Source organism: Podarcis filfolensis, assembly GCF_964270895.1.
Source record: "Podarcis filfolensis genome assembly, chromosome: 15".
Classification (NCBI taxonomy): domain Eukaryota; kingdom Metazoa; phylum Chordata; class Lepidosauria; order Squamata; family Lacertidae; genus Podarcis; species Podarcis filfolensis.
In genome coordinates this window covers 42682330-42698177 of record NC_139618.1, presented here as the reverse complement: position 1 = coordinate 42698177, position 15848 = coordinate 42682330, and the positions used below count along the sequence as shown (strand labels likewise).

The following is a 15848-nucleotide window of genomic DNA, read 5'->3' as shown; positions in this document are numbered from 1 at the left end:
GTATGTTTCTCCATACAAATGCCTGGGTACAGAATGGTTTAATTCTTCATTATGCACATAATCATTGGTGGATCTTGGGGTATAGTAATAAGAAAGAAGTTCCTGCAAACCTGTGGTCTGCCTGCCCCTGGTGCAATCCTACACGTCTATCCAGAAGTAAATCCTATTGAGTTTGATGGGACTTATTCCCAGGTAAGTTATGATAGGAATGTGGCCCAAGACACTAAGCTACAAATTAGAAAGCAACCAGTCTGAATCTTGTCTGTGGCAGGAACTTACTAGGTGGCCTTAGGGAAGCCATGCTCTCGCAGCCTCAGCCCCTCCTGCTGCAATATGGGAATAATACTTGCAGTGTTGATACACGCGAAGCCTTGTTTATAATTTGACAATGCATATGAAGAGCTTTCACTTGACTAGGCTAGCAACAGCACTATGTACAGACTACTTTCACACACCTGTTGCCAGTTTCAAGTTTCAAAAATAGATGTAGAAATGATTAAAGTGAAACATGATCAGGATTCTACAAGGCAGGACGGAAGCGGGTTTGCATGGGGCCCGGGCGGCCCTGCGGACTCTGCCAAGGCCGCGACGAGGGGAGCCGGGAACACCCTGGGGGCCGCCGTGGGGAAGCCCCCCCCCCGAAGTAGCGCAGCTCCTCTGCGGCCGGAGGCTCCTGCGAGCGACGAGAGCGCCGCGCGGCGGCCACGCGCAGTCCTGCAGGCAGCCCGCGGCGGGGAGCCTCACGCGGCGGCGGCGGCCCCTGGGCGGCCCGCGGACCCCTCGAGGGCGGCGGCGGCCTCGCGGCGCCTCTTCCGCCGCCAGAATCCCCTCCAGGGAGACTCGCCCGCACGCGCCCCGCGGAACTCGGAAGGAAAGCGCGCGCCCTCTCGCCCGCCTCTCTCCAACCACTTCCGGGTAGAGCTTCACTCCGGGCAGAAGCACTTCCGGGGCCTGGGAGGCGCGGCGGGGGGGCTGGCGCGCGGGAGGCGTTTCCGTTGAGGCGCACATCCGGGCGGAGCTTCCGGGTCCCTTTGTCCCTGGCGACGCCGCCGCCGCCGCCGCCGGGCTCCTCTCTTCTTCCCCCGCGCCGCCCTCAGGTGGGCGCCTCCCCCCGCCCGGCCGAGAGGGAGAGGCGGAGAAGCCCGGGGGGGGGGCTGCCCTCGAGCGCCCGTTAGCCCAGGCCCTCGCCGGCCCCCGGGGAAGTTGGCACTGCGGGGAGGGGCCGCGAGGACCCCGCCGTCCAGGCCGCGCAGCTGGAATCCCTTCCGCCCTCCCTCTCAGAAAGTTTCAGCGCCTTCGCCCCCCCCGCCCCCTTCCTTTCCTGGCCTGTCCGGGTGGTGTTCTCTCTCCCCGCTTAACTCTGCCTGCTTCTTCTTCTAGCCGAAGATGAGCTGCTTTGCTGCTGAATAGGAGTCTGGGCGCCACCGAAGGAACCCGGGTTGCCGCTTGCAGGGCTGGCTGGGTCTGGGGGGGAGAGAGCCACTCTGTCCCCCTTGCTGTGGAAACTTGGCAGGGTGAGTCACGGAGCAGCTGCAGTTCTGGGGGGAAGTTGTGGCAGAGCACCGCTGGCTTGTCGGTGTGGTTCTGACAGCGGAAAGGGTTCGAGTCTTTCCCCGCATCCATTGTGGGATCTCTGTAACTCTTGTGTCTCTCTCATTACATTATTCTAGAAAAGAACCCTTCAAAATGGCACAGTTCAAGCGTCAGAAGCAGCTGAGAGCCAGCAATCTTCAGGGAGCCAGGTCCTTCTCAGGTTAGTCAGATAAGGATGTTGTAAAGTTTGCCTCTGATCTATCCATGCTGTTGTTTAGGCCAAGCTGGGTGGGTAGTATCTCTGCTGTTTCTTTAAACCCTTCTTCATGAGGGATATGTGATGGGTTTGTTTTTTAAATTCTTTAGAGGGAAAGAGATTTCTGCTTTACTGGTTTTTGTTAATGCTCTGTGCTCTGTGTGTGTATTTAATAGAAAATCAGCATACAAAAATATGAGCATTATTTTTGTTCAGTTCTTAGCTATGGGTGCTTTAGTCTCATCCTTGTCACCACACTTCATTTACTATAATCTTTTGAATCTTAATGGGAATAGTAAGGAGCTAATCCCATGGCTGTAAAGAAATGAATGCATTAAAATTTTTGCTAAGTGCCATCTATCTAATGAATGAAATTGTACATAAATGCACTTCTATCTGACCATTCAATGATTTTCTAGTGTTCAAAATTATTTGCTCCTTTTCACTAGGAACCCAACCAGCCTCTTTATTGGGACCTGCACCTGGCCTATTAAATCCTCCTATCTCAGCAGAGATTATTCAGGCGGCACGCCATCTTCAGGTCTGTGGGAGATGATTGGTTTTTCCTTGTAGGTGTCAGTGAAATTCTGGTGTTTTTTCTTTCTCCCGAGAAAACAGTTAAGGGATTCTACTTCCACTGGAGAGCTCTATGAACAAGTTTCAAGGCAGTTCTAGTCAACTCCTTGGGCATGTGCCAGCAGCTATGTATTCTAGAGGCAGGCAAGTGGTTTATGATGTGTCTCAGATGGAATCTCAGCCAGAGGTCAGGTGAAGAAGGTCTGTGTGGCTCTCCTGATGTCTTTGGCATCTGGCTTCAAACTCTTTGCATTTAATGAAACCAGAGCTGCGTGCTCTGTGCCAGTTTGGCTCAAAGCCATTGGAGGAGGGGTTGGAAATATGTATTTCAGATCCTTGGAGATAGCAAGTGTGTGTTAGGGTTTACACACTGCCGCCTTCCTTCAAACCATCAAATTTGGCTTAAGGTCATGTAAGTGGTCATAACTCTGATTGCAACAGCGAAGCTCTTCACGTTGAGTGGGAAGGCTAGAAATTTGGGGGGGGGGGAAATAAAGAAAATGTTAAGCCATGCTGCTTAAGAACTCATATGTAATACTGCGCAGTGTGAATGGGTGTCAGAAAAACAGTAGCCTTGACGAGGATCTGCCTGACACAGAGTTTCAAATTCACTTGTAGTCGTAACAGATCTAGGATAATTAGTATCTCCCATTTCCTTCTCAATTGGACTAAGTATATATTGTAGATGGTTACAGAACCGTAGATGATGGCTCTATGGTATTCTTAAATTAGTCCCCCTGCCACAGTGCCATAGATCAACCTGTTCATCCTAGTTTACAGTTTGCCTTTGCTGGAGCATAGGTACACTGCATCTCTGTGTCTACCTTGTGACTATCACTGCAGACTCTTATTTTTATTTACGTATGTTGCAGCCACAGCAAAGGTGGCATTTTTACATCTCTGCCGTATTAAGCAGTTGGTCCCTTTCCTTTTTCGCCCTGATCTGGCCACAGTGATCCATGCGACGGTCACCTCCAGGCTTGATTATTGTAACTCGCTCTACGCAGGGCTGCCCTTGACACTGACCCAGAAACTCCAGCGGGTGCAGAATCCCGCAGCGAGGCTCCTTACAGGGTCCTTGCCACGGGATCACATTCATCCAGTGCTTTACCAACTGCGCTGGCTCCCGGTGGAGTACAGGGACAGATTTAAGGTGCTGGTTTTGACCTTTAAAGCCCTATGCGTACCTAGGGGACCACCTCTCCTGGTATGCCCTGTGGAGGACCTTAAGGTCCACAAATGACAACATTTTGGAGGTCCCAAGTTACAAGGTGGTTAGATTGGTCTCAACTAGGGCCAGGGCTTTCTCAGTACTGGCCCCGACTTGGTGGAATGCTCTGTCACAAGAGACTAGGGCCCTGCGGGACTTGATATCTTTCCGCAGGGCCTGCAAGACAGAGCTGTTCTGCCTGGCCTTTGGTTTGGACTCAGTCTGACCCTTATGTTTCCCTCCCCTTACGGTTTTGATCTATGGGCTACTTTTAAAATGAGACTGCATTTTAAATTGCATTTTAACCTGTATTTTAAATTGGTCCCCATCCCCATTACATTTTTACTGTAAATTTTCTGGTGTCAGCCGCCCTGAGCCCGGCTCTGGGCAGGGCGGGCGGGGTATAAATAAAAATTATTATTATTATTATTACTATTTATTTCCTGTCTTTTGATGAAAAGGTATTCAAGACAGCTTCCAGCAGGTGACACAATAAAAAAGCCACATTTAAACTATGTGGCCTTTGGTCCTAACCAATGGAATTTGCTCCCTTGTAGTACCCAGGGCAACTAGTCCCTGGAGCACAATATTCTTTCCAGCAGAGAGTTAGTGGGGAGCAAGCTCTGTACAGCTTTTCCTCTGGCTGGGGGTGGTCTTCTATTTATTTTTATGTTCTTAGAAGCAGGGCAAGCAACCTCCGAGAGTCTGTTGTGTCCTGTGGCTGATGCATGGAGCCAGAGTGTGCTTCTTTGCAGAGCAACTGGCATTTAGTTGAGCAGTTGAATAACTCAGTATAGAGCAGATGTGGGGAACCTTTGGCCCTCCTGTTGTTGCAGAGCTACAACTGCCTGAGGTCCATCATACATGGCCAATGATGATGGCAGATGTAGTTCAGCAACATTTGGAGGGCCAGAAATTTCCCATACCTGCTATTGAGGAAGGCAATTCTTCAATTCTTCTTCTATTCTTCTAAGTCACAGTTGGTGTGTGTTTGTAGTAACTACTTTGATGAAGTAGGGTAGAAATTTATGATGAGGGCCTTTCTGTGATTCCCCGGTTTCCTGAAGTTTGCTTCAAATGTTAGTGGGCCTGGCAACCTCTTGTTTCGCGGCTCTCATGGTCACATGCATTTTGCCCTATGAAGTAAGTAATCTGTTTTACAGGTGTATATCCTATTTGCCCAGTTTCTGCCTGAGTGCCCAAGTCAGTAGTGCTTTCCTTTCTCTAGTACAGGCATACTGATCCCGAGTTCCAGGCTCTACCGCATGTAGGGCCTGCTGATGTCTGAAGAGGCTCATATTGCAGAATAGTTTTTCAGGGTTCAGTTGGATTAGGATGGAACATAATTGTTCAGTTTGAAAGAGAGTTGGTTACTGCTTGACATCAATAGTGATATTGCATCCAGTGTTAAAGGATTTAGAAATCAATAAATGGCAAAGAGAGTGAATTAGACGGCTTGTGAATAGGTCGCACCTGCAGTCTGTTATGATTGTACCTGTTGACTGAGCCTGGGGATTGGGTATGCAGATGACCAGATTTGTGACACCGGTGATTAGTGTGTAACCTTTCATTATGTCATTATAGTGATTTCCCTGGGCCTTTGCTTTTCAGGGGGGAGAGAAACAACGAGTTTTTACTGGAATAGTCACCAGCCTCCACGATTACTTTGGAGTGGTGGATGATGAAGTTTTCTTTCAATTAAGGTGAGTAGAGAGCCATTAGGATGGCAGCAGAGACAAGAGGACAGCAAGTGGCTACTAATAGCATTTTCCCCTTGCCATCCAGCAGACTTGTGTTTCCTTCTATCTTCTTGAATTGCACCAAAGCCTGATCTACACTTGGGAAGAATGAGGAAGCCTGACCTAGTATAGCCCTTTCTGCTACTTTAGATTGCAGCTGGAAGATGCTATTTAAATCCCCCACCCCATTTTTCCATTTTACAATGTTCAACAATAAAGAAGCATTCAATAATAAATATATATTCAACAATAAATCACACACAAATCCAGTAATGTTTTCTTCGACTTCCATCCCTCCTCTTCTATGGTTTCTTATTTTTCTTTCAAATTCTTACTTCATATTTTAATTTGTCCTTTTTACTCATTTATCCTTTTTAATTCCCTTAGAATCCTCGTGTTTATATCAATCCTGCTAATGTTTTTAATTGTTTGCAGTTTGTTTTCATATATTCAATAAATTTCCTCCATTCTGCTACAAAGAGTTTATCATCCTGATCTCTTAATCTTCTGGTAAGTTTCGCCATCTCTGCGTATTCCATCAATTTTAATTGCCAGTCGTTTCTTTTGCAGGTCTCAAAGTGGTTCACACGATAAAATCAGAATTGAAAGCCACTAAATACATAATCAAAATAAAAACAAAAACAACCCAATAAACAGCCCAACACATTTTATGGATTTTTTTTTTTATAAATAATTTTTATTAATTTTCCAACACAAGTATACAATCTTATCGAAATTTCCACAAATTTAGTTCTTTTTGAACTTCCTTCAGCTTCTCTGGCAATCATCCATATTTACCTCTCAATTACGCATTTCTCTGATTATATTGCCATTAAACTTCCCTCCCACTTCTATTTCTTTTTAACAACTTAGTCCTTTTTGATATGTCGCTGGAAGAGAATTTTAAGTATTTTCAACTGCTTTCACAGTGCTTCTTGAAACCCCGCCAGCGTTGTTTGCACATCACATATTCTTTTCAGATATTCAACAAATTTCCCCTAGTCCTCGATGAACTTTTGGGCTCGAAGATATCTGATTTTCCCGGTTAGTCTGTCCAATTCTGAATATTCTGTCAGCTTCTATCGTCGGTATTTACTCTTTCCATTTCTGGGCCAGTAGAATTCTTGCTGCTGTAACTGCATATTGAAAATGTTTACAGTCTTTTCTTCTTACCGTATTTTTCGCTCTATAGGACGCACTTTTTCCCCTTCAAAAATGAAGGGGAAATGTGTGTGCGTCCTATGGAGCGAAGACGCCATAGCCGCGCGACCCTCTCCCGGCTGGAGAGGTGACGCGCGGCTATGGCAGGAGCCTCCATAGCCGCGCGTCACCTCTCCAGCCGGGAGAGCGCGGCGGGGCTAAAGCAGCCACCCGCGACCCTCTCCCAGCTGGAGAGGTGACGCGCGGCTATGGCAGGAGCCTCTATAGCCGCGCGCCACCTCTCCAGCCGGGAGAGCGCGGCGGGGCTAAAGCAGCCACCCGCGACCCTCTCCCAGCTGGAGAGGTGAGGCGCGGCTATGGCAGGAGCCTCTATAGCCGTGCACCACCTCTCCAGCCGGGAGAGAGCGTGCGGGGCTAAAGAAGCCATAGCCCCGCGACCCTCTCCCAGCTGGAGAAGTGACGTGTGACTATGGCAGCAGCCTCTCCGCTGCGCCTTTCTGCTGCTCCCTGACCTGCTCTTTGGGGCTGATGGTGGGCTTCCCCCCGCCAGCCCCAAAGAGCAGGTCGAAAGGAACCTTCCAAGGTAGCCGCCTGAACGCACCTTAAACGGCACCTTGTTTTAGAGCGGGAAAACAAGAGGGGGAAAATTCTCCCACTCTTTGCGCAGCGCCTCCTGCCGCTTCGCTGAAGGGGCGCTGGGCAGAGAGCGGAATATTTTTTTTCCCTTGTTCTCCCCCCTCTAAAACAAGGTGCGTCCTATTGTCCGGTGCATCCTATGGTGCGAAAAGTACGGTATTTCATTCCCTGTAATTCCTAAAAGAAAGGTCTCTGGTTTCTTTACAAATGTATATTTTAACATCTTTTTCATTTCATTATAAATCATCTCCCAGAAACCCTTCACTTTCTTACACTCCCACCACATCTGATAAAACGTACCTTCTTTTTCTTTTCATTTCCAACACTTATTGCACGTCTTATACATTTTTGCTAATTTTACCGGTGTAATATACCACAGCCCAACACATTTTAAATAATAAAAATAAATTTCATAATAAAATTGAACTTGACAAAATAAAACATAAAAATGATTTAAAACCAGAAAATTTTAAAGCAGTTGAAAATACTTAAAATTCTCTTCCAGCGACATATCAAAAAGGACTAAGTCCTACCCACCCCACCGTAAGATGAGCATAATCATATGAGGCAACATTAATTAACCAAAGTCTAGGTAAACAGAAAGGCCTTAGCTTGGCACCTAGAAACTGACAAAGATGGTGTCAGGTGAGTTTCCCTGGAAAGGAGCATTTCATAGATGGGGGGGGGGGCACCGCTGAAAAGGCCTGTTCTCGTATGGCCACCCTCCATACCTCCATTGGGTAGGGCACACACAGAAAGGCCTCTGATGAGGACCACCGGGTCCAGGCTTATTCGTATGCAGAGAGGTGTTTCTTGGGGTATTGCAATCCTGAGGCAACACTTTGAATTGTGGAGAAACAATTCCAGCCAGTTACTGCCGTTCTAGCTTAAGACTTGCAGAGATTTTTTTCTTTATGCAACAGATAACGAAAAATCTGATTTCCTCACGTGCAGTCTTTAGCGGAGGAAGCAGAGCTCAGTGGTGGAGCACATGGTTTGCCTTCAGAAGGTCCCCGGTTCAATTCCTGATATATCCATTTTTTAAAAAAAGAATTGGACTGCAGGTGGTGGTAAATATCTGCCTGGGATCCTGGAGAGGGGCTGCATGTCAGAGTTGACAATACTTTGCTAAATGCGTAATTAGCCGGACCCTGATATAAGGCAACTTTGTATGTTTCCTGTGAAGTACAGTCAGAAAACGTAGACTCCTGACTCTGCTGTCTGCACAGGACAGGGGCTGGCTGGTGAAGCTGGACCTTCAGTTATGAGCTTTGGAGGTGCCCATTAGAAACTCAGCACCAGCAGAAATAAGACATGTGTTTTTGTCTCTTCTGTTTTGTTTCAGTGTTGTCAAAGGTCGGATCCCGCAGATTGGTGAAAAGGTGCTGGTGAAAGCTGTCTACAACCCTAGCCAGTCAGTGCCCTGGAATGCCTTGAAGGTCCAGACATTGTCAAATCAGGTACCTCAGTGTTTCATTCTCCAAGTGTGTAGGGGGATTCTTTTTTCATATATAGAGTTTGAGTTACTTTGCTTGTGTTCGCTTTGATCTCATGCACGGAGATGAGTTACCTTTCTTCTACTAAGGTGGCGCACTTTATTCAGTGCCAAAGAAGTGATATTATTATTGATAATTTTATTATTTATATGCCATCCATCTGATTGGTTTGTTCCAGCCATGCTGGGTACCTTCCAGCAAACTATAATAACACAATAAAACACCAAACATAAAAAATTTCCCTATACAGGGCTGCCTTTAGATGTTTTCTAAAAATCATATAGTAGCTTATCTGTTTGACATCTGATGGGATGGTGTGGCACAGGGTGGGCACCACTACCAAGAAGGCCCTCTGCCTGGTTCCCTGTATCTTTGCTTCTCATAGGGAGGGAACCGCCAGAAGGCCCTCAGCGCTGGACCTCAGTGTCTGGGTTGAATGATGGGGGTGGAGATGCTCCTTCAGGTATACTGGGCTGAGACCATTTAGGGCTTTAAAGGTCAGCACCAACACTTTGAATTGTGCTCGGAAATGTGCTGGGAGCCAATGTAGGTCTTCCAAGACTGGTGTTATGTGGTCTCGGCGGCCGCCCCCAGTCACCAGTCTAGCTGCCACTTTCTGGATTAGTTGTAGTTTCCAGGTCACCTTCAAAGGTGGCCCCACGGAGAACGCATTGCAGTAGTCCAAGCGGGAGATAACTAGAACATGCACCACTCTGGCGAGACAGTCCGTGGGCAGGTAGGGTCGCTTCCTGCTTACCGGATGGAGCTGGTAGACAGCTGCCCTGGACACAGAATTGGCCTTCACCTCCATGGACAGCGGTGAGTCCAAAATGACTCCCAGGCTCTGTACCTGGTCCTTCAGGGACTCAGTTACCCCATTCAGGACCAGGGAGTCCCCCACACCCGCCCGCCTCCTGTCCCCCCAAAACAGTACTTCTATCTTGTCAGGATTCAACCTCAATCCATTAGATTTACAGTGTGAAACCAAATAAACATATCAACCATCAACATAAAAAAGGAAACTATAAAATGTAACGTGTTTGCAGTGGCTTCTGGAAGATTCAGATTTCAAACCAGCCAGTTTTCAGTTTCTATATAGTGAATTTGCCCTGGCCATTCTCTTCAGAAATCTGTGTTGCCTTGTGCTGGATTCCTTTTTGCATTGCAAACCAAAGTTACGGGAGTTATCAGTGTCCTTTCTTGTCTTGTCTTATGCCATTGGAAAACAGCTTTATCCCATACAGCTAGATTGGAATTCTTTATTTATACAGAAAGAATCCCAAGCTTTCTATAATTAATAGTTCCTTTCTACATTGCAAAAAAGTGGGATGAAATGTAAAAACTGTGACAAGCCAAACATGGAAAATGGGAAACACTGGATATTATCTGGCATTGATTGGCATTGTAGAGACACTGGCCATACGTGGGTGGCAGAGCACGCTCTTGGCATTGGGGGTTTGATATACTGTATCACCATCTGCAAGAGATTACACAGGGCATATTGGTAACTTTTTGGAGTCATTTTAACAACCTAAAATCTGATGTCCCTAAAGTAGCTAACATCAGGTGCTAGCAAATGAATAATAGATTGGCCTGAAGCTGTTAAGCATAGAATCTTTGAAAATCTCTCAGTTTCTTGTAGTGTCTTGCTCCCTTTAATATCAAACTCAGCTAGCGAGTGCTAACAGGGTTGTAGCCAAAACGGGGCCATGAAGAAGCAAGAGAGGCAGTGGCGTATCTGCAGAAGTACAAAAAAACTTTAGGTGGGAAAAAGCCCAACGACCCTAAAACAACTCTGTGAAGACTGATCATACTCTTTAGGTGCACAATTCTGCGTGTTGTAGTGGGGATTTAGATTGGTGGGTGGTGAGGGGAATGGTGTATCTTGGAAGATAAAATCTTGTTTTGAGCCCCTCTTGCCAAAGTCTAATAAATACTAAATTGGCAAGAGAATGGGTACATTAATAGTGACTGTTGTTCCTTTCATTATTACTTCAAATTTTTGGGCACTCTAGATTTGGAAAAGCATCGTTGATTATCCATCCCAGGCACTTTGCATTCTGGAATGATAGATTTGAGATATTAATATGAAGTCCATAGTGTAGCTTTTCTGTTGCTGATGATGTATATGCCATGCAGAAGAAAATGGTGTGCATGTATGTTTCTGGTTTATTTCTTGGCCGGGCTATCTGGTATTCTGTGGTGCTTTTCTGGCATAGGCACATTCCACTTTGGGTCTCTGCATTGCCAATACAGTTGACATTGTGGAGAAATGGGGAGTTCCCTCCTGATTCTTCGCAATGAGGTCTGCATTCTTAAATATGGGAACTAGTAGGGTAAGAAGGGTTGTATTTCAGGTTCATAGCCTCTGCTTGTACCACAGCCTCTTCTGAAGCCCCCCACCCCTCTGCTCCATGTGGCTTCTTTGGGGCAGAAGCAAGGCATCCTGGGAGCCCAGCCACAGCTGCTGTTTCAGCCTCACCGTATCCCACCTCTCTTTCCCCAGAAGCGTAAGTGTTGCTGCTGCATCTTGTGTTTGCTGGTGGAGAAATGGAATGGTTAGACATACTAAGCATTGCAAATATACAATTTGGGGTGGTATGTCTGGTGATGGAATTTGAGACAGATCTCTTTTGGAAACCATGGAAAAAACTGAGGCAAGATCCTCTTTTACGATGGTAGTATGGAGCCTAAGTCTTCAATAAGCCCTCTTCACTGGGCCATGGGAAAAGACTATAATTTATTTGATAAGAGACGGGTGGATAGGACCTGTGTTGCAGCTCTGTGAAGGATCTCTAGGGTGGTATATATGTGCCCAAGGTGGGGAGCTAGATTTTCAGTCTGAGATGGAATTAGTATATGAATTGGAACCAGCTGATGATAACAATTGTGAGTGAATTGGGGGGGGGGGGCAGCACAGGGAGGCCAATGAATTGTCCAAAAGGCAGAAATAAGACTGCATGTCTTTCTTCCTCAGCAATGAGCCTTTTCCAGACATCTCCATCGCTGCACTTGAGCCATCTTGGCAGATATACTGGTCGGGGTCCAAAGGGCAGGCAAGACTCAGGCAGATGGTAAGGACTGTAGGTGTCCTCTGTGCTGGCACAAAGTCCCTTTCTGGTCTTCCTCCTTTTTGGATTGCAAATAGTGCAAGCTTCCAAAGAGAGTTATCCTGAAGAGCCCTTGACACATATGCTTGTTTTTTCCACAACTGGAAGGTTTGCACCTGTTCTCTGTGCACCCCCTCTCCCCACATTGAGATTCAGTATTTTCCTTGTGCTCACACTGCCTCTTTCTATTCAGCAAAAAAATTCATATCTAGGAAATCTGCTTCATACCAGGTCAGACTGTTTGTCCCCTTAGCCTAGTCTTGTCTGCTAGTATTGATTACGGTGGCTCCCCAGGGTCTCAGGCAGGGGGAAGTCCTGTCCCCCAGTAACTGCTACTCAATCCTTTTTAACTGGAGATGACGGGGGGTGGACCCTGGCTCCAGGCTTTTCCCTTTCAGTCTCGTGCTGCTGCTTTTAGTTTCAGTTGTGCTTGTAGTACTGCAGGGTGGCAGCTGCAAAATTCTCTCAGCCTTTCTCCTGCCCCTCAAGGATTCTTGTGCCACAGTTAGCCATGATGGCTAAATAGAATGGTTCAGAGGCGGTGTGCCAATGGATACGTGATACTGGTGGGCAAGGGTGGGGAGGCCTGTCAATGCCTTTGTGTGCCGGTTGTGGGCTTCCTGGAAGAATTTGGCTGACTGCTTTCAGAAACAGAGTGCTAGATAACATATACACTCCTTTATGGTCTTCTGCGATATTTGTTGGGGTTGTCATAGGTCAGTGGCTAAGCAGAATCAATCCTGGTCGCACATTGCATGGGAGGGTTGATTGATGCAGTGAATCTTAGAGCAGAAGGCCCTGACATCTTTGGATAAAGCACATGGTTATAAATCTGAGTGACTGCAGTAATTACAGGTTCCACACCATTTCTTCCAGGGTAGGGATATAAGTTTGTCAGACCATAATTTTGGTAATCAGCCTGGGTGTCTCGTGCCCCCTCCCTTTCCTAAGTTTAGGGCCTTTGCAGGGCTGTGTAATGCTAAGAAATGAAGCTTGGAGGATCTGGCATCTCGTTGCTATTGCTGTCTTAGCTGCTGTGCTGCCATGTTTTTAGGGATGACTTTGACTCCAAGAAACGGAAGCAGAAAGGTAATGAGCCATGGGGAGTGAAAAAACCACGGCACGAACCACCCCAGTACCGAGTCCAGTTGGCCTGCTATGCTGTGAACAGGTAAGGCCAGGAAACCAAGGGGCCCCTTTTGGGGAGGGAATTGCTGAATGAACCCTCTCGTGTCAGGAATAGGAGCTTTTCATGCTCAACAACTAACTTCCTTGGCAGAAAGGAAGTATATAAATGTCACCGTCTTCATTATTCTCAACCTTTAGCTGATGTGGCTTGGGAATTAGAAACTCACAAATCAGTATAGTTAAAATCAATGCAGTTTTGGAAGGTTCATTCCGCCATCTTGTATCCAAACATGCACAAAACCTGCTCCTTAATCTTGAGAACTATAATTCAAACTACACACTTTTGGGGGTTGGCGTTGGCATCTGTTTGTTTTCTCCAGCCCCTTCTGCGATGCCATGGAAATCTTGAGGCGTTACTGCAGTATCCAGCTGCCCAAGGAGTTCTATGATGTGCGCCTCAGCTGGTTGGACACCTTTCCACTCACTCAACCACTGACTCTCCGGCACCCCAGCCGCATCCAGGTAGCCAGTACTGCTGAAGAGGCACCTCAGGGTGATGAAGGCACAACGCAGGAAGCTCAGCCAGAAGATGCCAACTCTGCATACAGTGCCAAGGTAAGGATTTGGTGGCTGTTCTGTTAACACAAACCAAATGGGGGCTGGACCAAGAACTGGCAGATGTAGTGGGTGAAAACCAGGTGCTGCAAATAGTTTTAATGTTTGAGTCAGGTTGAACTTCAAGCTTATTTGCGCACCTGTTGAGCTTCACCTTCTCTGTTACTAATGCTTCATCCCATCATACCTGTGAGAGTCCATACTAGGGCATCAAACTACTTTCCCCTTGCAGACTCAGCTAAAGCCCAGTGTTGCTTTGACCATGCTATCCATGCTGAGTACAGCACTACAGTACAGTACAGATTCAGCTGAGGCTGACTAGGTGTCCTGGGATTAACTGATTCTTTTTGCCCATACATGGCTGGTGCCCAACGTAAAGGGAATACAGTGGATGCTCAGGTTGCGAACGTGATCTGTGCGGGAGGCACGTTTGCAACCCAAAGTGTTTGCAACCTGCAGCGCCGCGTCTGCACACGTGCAGGTCGCGATTTGGTGCTTCTGCACATGTGCGAGTGCCGAAACTGGGAAGTAACCCGTTCTGGTACTTCCGGGTTCGGCGTGGTGCGCAACCCGAAAACGCACAACCTGAAGTGCCTGTAACCCGAGGTATGACTGTACTGGGAACTGCTTGGCATTCACATTCACATTCAACTAACAGAACTTGCATATGCACCTCTCTCTTGGTGTTTTAAAGAAGAAAAATGAGAGAGGTGGTAAAGACGATGACTTCTTTGTTGTACATCAAATTCTGCCTACGTATGTTTGTTGAAGATAACAGACATATGGAAACCATAAGCTTTGGTGCCACTTCCTTCACCTTCCCTTTAGCTAGTAGCCTCTTCTTCATATTCTGCTTACGGCTCTGTGGCATTGTCGGATTTGGAGAAAGATCTGGGCCCTTCTCGGTGTTTTATATATCTAAGGAATTTATATCCAGTTTTTCCATTAAAATGTTCGACGTGGCTTACAGTTTTTTTTTTTATTAAAAAGGTCATAAAAAAATACAAGGCAGCAGCAGTTAAAAACAGTATCAATGAATTAAAAACTATAAAAATATGTAAGAACAGTTTACCCGTTGCATAACATTTTGCTAACCCCTTTTCAGGATCAACCATGCAATAGCCTGTCTGCAATAGGGGGTGGGAGTGAGGAGAGGTCACTCTAGTACCTATGAAGCTGTATTATACCAAGTCAGACCATCCTCTCCAGAGAGCCACTCTGATGTGATGGTAGCTGTCTAGAACCCTGGACAGAGGTATTTCCCTTTTTGAGATACCAGGGATTGAACCTTCAGCTTTCTACATGAAATGCTTCTTCCTTTCTGCTAAGATATTGGTCCCTCCCCAATGTAGGTTTTGCTGCTTTCTTCTCCGGGCATTGAAGAATTTTACCGCAATTGTTTGCTATATATTGAAGATCCCAGTGACCAGAGGGAGAGTCCTGAGCACCCAACTAAGCAAATTAAGGTGAGAATCTTCTGGTTCAAGAGAGGGCGGCCTAGAGGGATGCCAGACTTTACTCTTAACCTTGTGCAAGAACTAGGGAGGGTGAAGCTACTCAGATAACTGGGAAGAATATCCATGAAAAAGATAAGAAAATAAGGTGGCGTTAGAACTATACAGGGGCAAAATTTGAGAAGCAGGGTCAGGTGGGAGACAGAAGAGTGATTCAGGGAAAATACATCGATGAATATATTCTCTAGTGCCCTGACCTATGGTTTAAAACAATAAATTTGAATAGATTACAAATTTATGGGCAGAATATTGCGATTTCTTTTCCTATGTGGGAGTGAACTTCTGTTCCATTGAGATCTGGAACGACTTTCTTCTGTGAAAGGGCTTTTATTCCCACCTTTTCCTCTGTGGTACAGGGAATACCATATCTAGAGACAAAGATTTTAGATGATGTAGGTATTGCTTTTGAGAGCATACATTTGGGGTCAACAGCAAGCTTACCCCCACCTACAAACTACTGTGGGATGTTGGCTGCCTTCTCTAGGAGCAGGTACAGTTGGGCTTCCTTAAGGTCTTCTAGCTGGATGATGTACAAAGTGCCTTAGATCCCTTGCCCCATTCCCCGCACTCAACCTAGATGAGGTTCCCTTTCTATAGCTGGGAGGCTGATGCTGACAGTAACATGTTCTCTGCCCTGCTTGTGGTTCCCTGCATTTTGGATTGGACAGGTTGTGGTCTGTAAGAGGCTATTCTAGCCATGAAGCATTAGGTTAGACTTGATGCCTTTTGGTCTCTTCCAGTTTTCAGTGGGTAAGGAGCCATGCTGATTAGTCAGGTGTGCTTGGGGGCTGGGGTAGCAGGAGTTGGGGGTAATCAAGGCATCTCCCTTGAGCTCAGTCACCCTCCAAGATCTGGGTAGTATGTCTCCTTACAG

At 46.6% G+C, this 15848-nt stretch overlaps 1 protein-coding gene across 12 annotated transcripts in view; it reads left to right on the top strand.

Moving 5' to 3' along the window:
* Positions 1 to 907: 907 nt before the first annotated feature.
* The window catches only part of CCAR2 (cell cycle and apoptosis regulator 2), a 35843-nt gene continuing 20902 nt past the window's right edge, over positions 908 to 15848 (top strand). For 3 of the 12 annotated variants that reach the window (XR_014542086.1, XR_014542087.1, XM_083588430.1), the window contains exons 1-10: positions 974 to 1097; positions 1671 to 1753; positions 2239 to 2330; positions 5187 to 5278; positions 8457 to 8571; positions 10991 to 11117; positions 11585 to 11681; positions 12772 to 12888; positions 13226 to 13460; positions 14813 to 14926. Coding sequence is in view for 6 of the 12 variants with exons in the window: in XM_083588430.1 (XP_083444556.1) it covers positions 1687 to 1753; positions 2239 to 2330; positions 5187 to 5278; positions 8457 to 8571; positions 10991 to 11117; positions 11585 to 11681; positions 12772 to 12888; positions 13226 to 13460; positions 14813 to 14926 (1056 nt within the window). In the remaining 6 variants the exon portion in view is untranslated. Of the gene's footprint in view, positions 1098 to 1380; positions 1515 to 1670; positions 1754 to 2238; positions 2331 to 5186; positions 5279 to 8456; positions 8572 to 10972; positions 11118 to 11584; positions 11682 to 12771; positions 12889 to 13225; positions 13461 to 14812; positions 14927 to 15848 lie in introns of all 12 variants that reach the window. The other 9 variants (XR_014542088.1, XM_083588431.1, XM_083588427.1 and 6 more) reach the window with 6 other exon arrangements.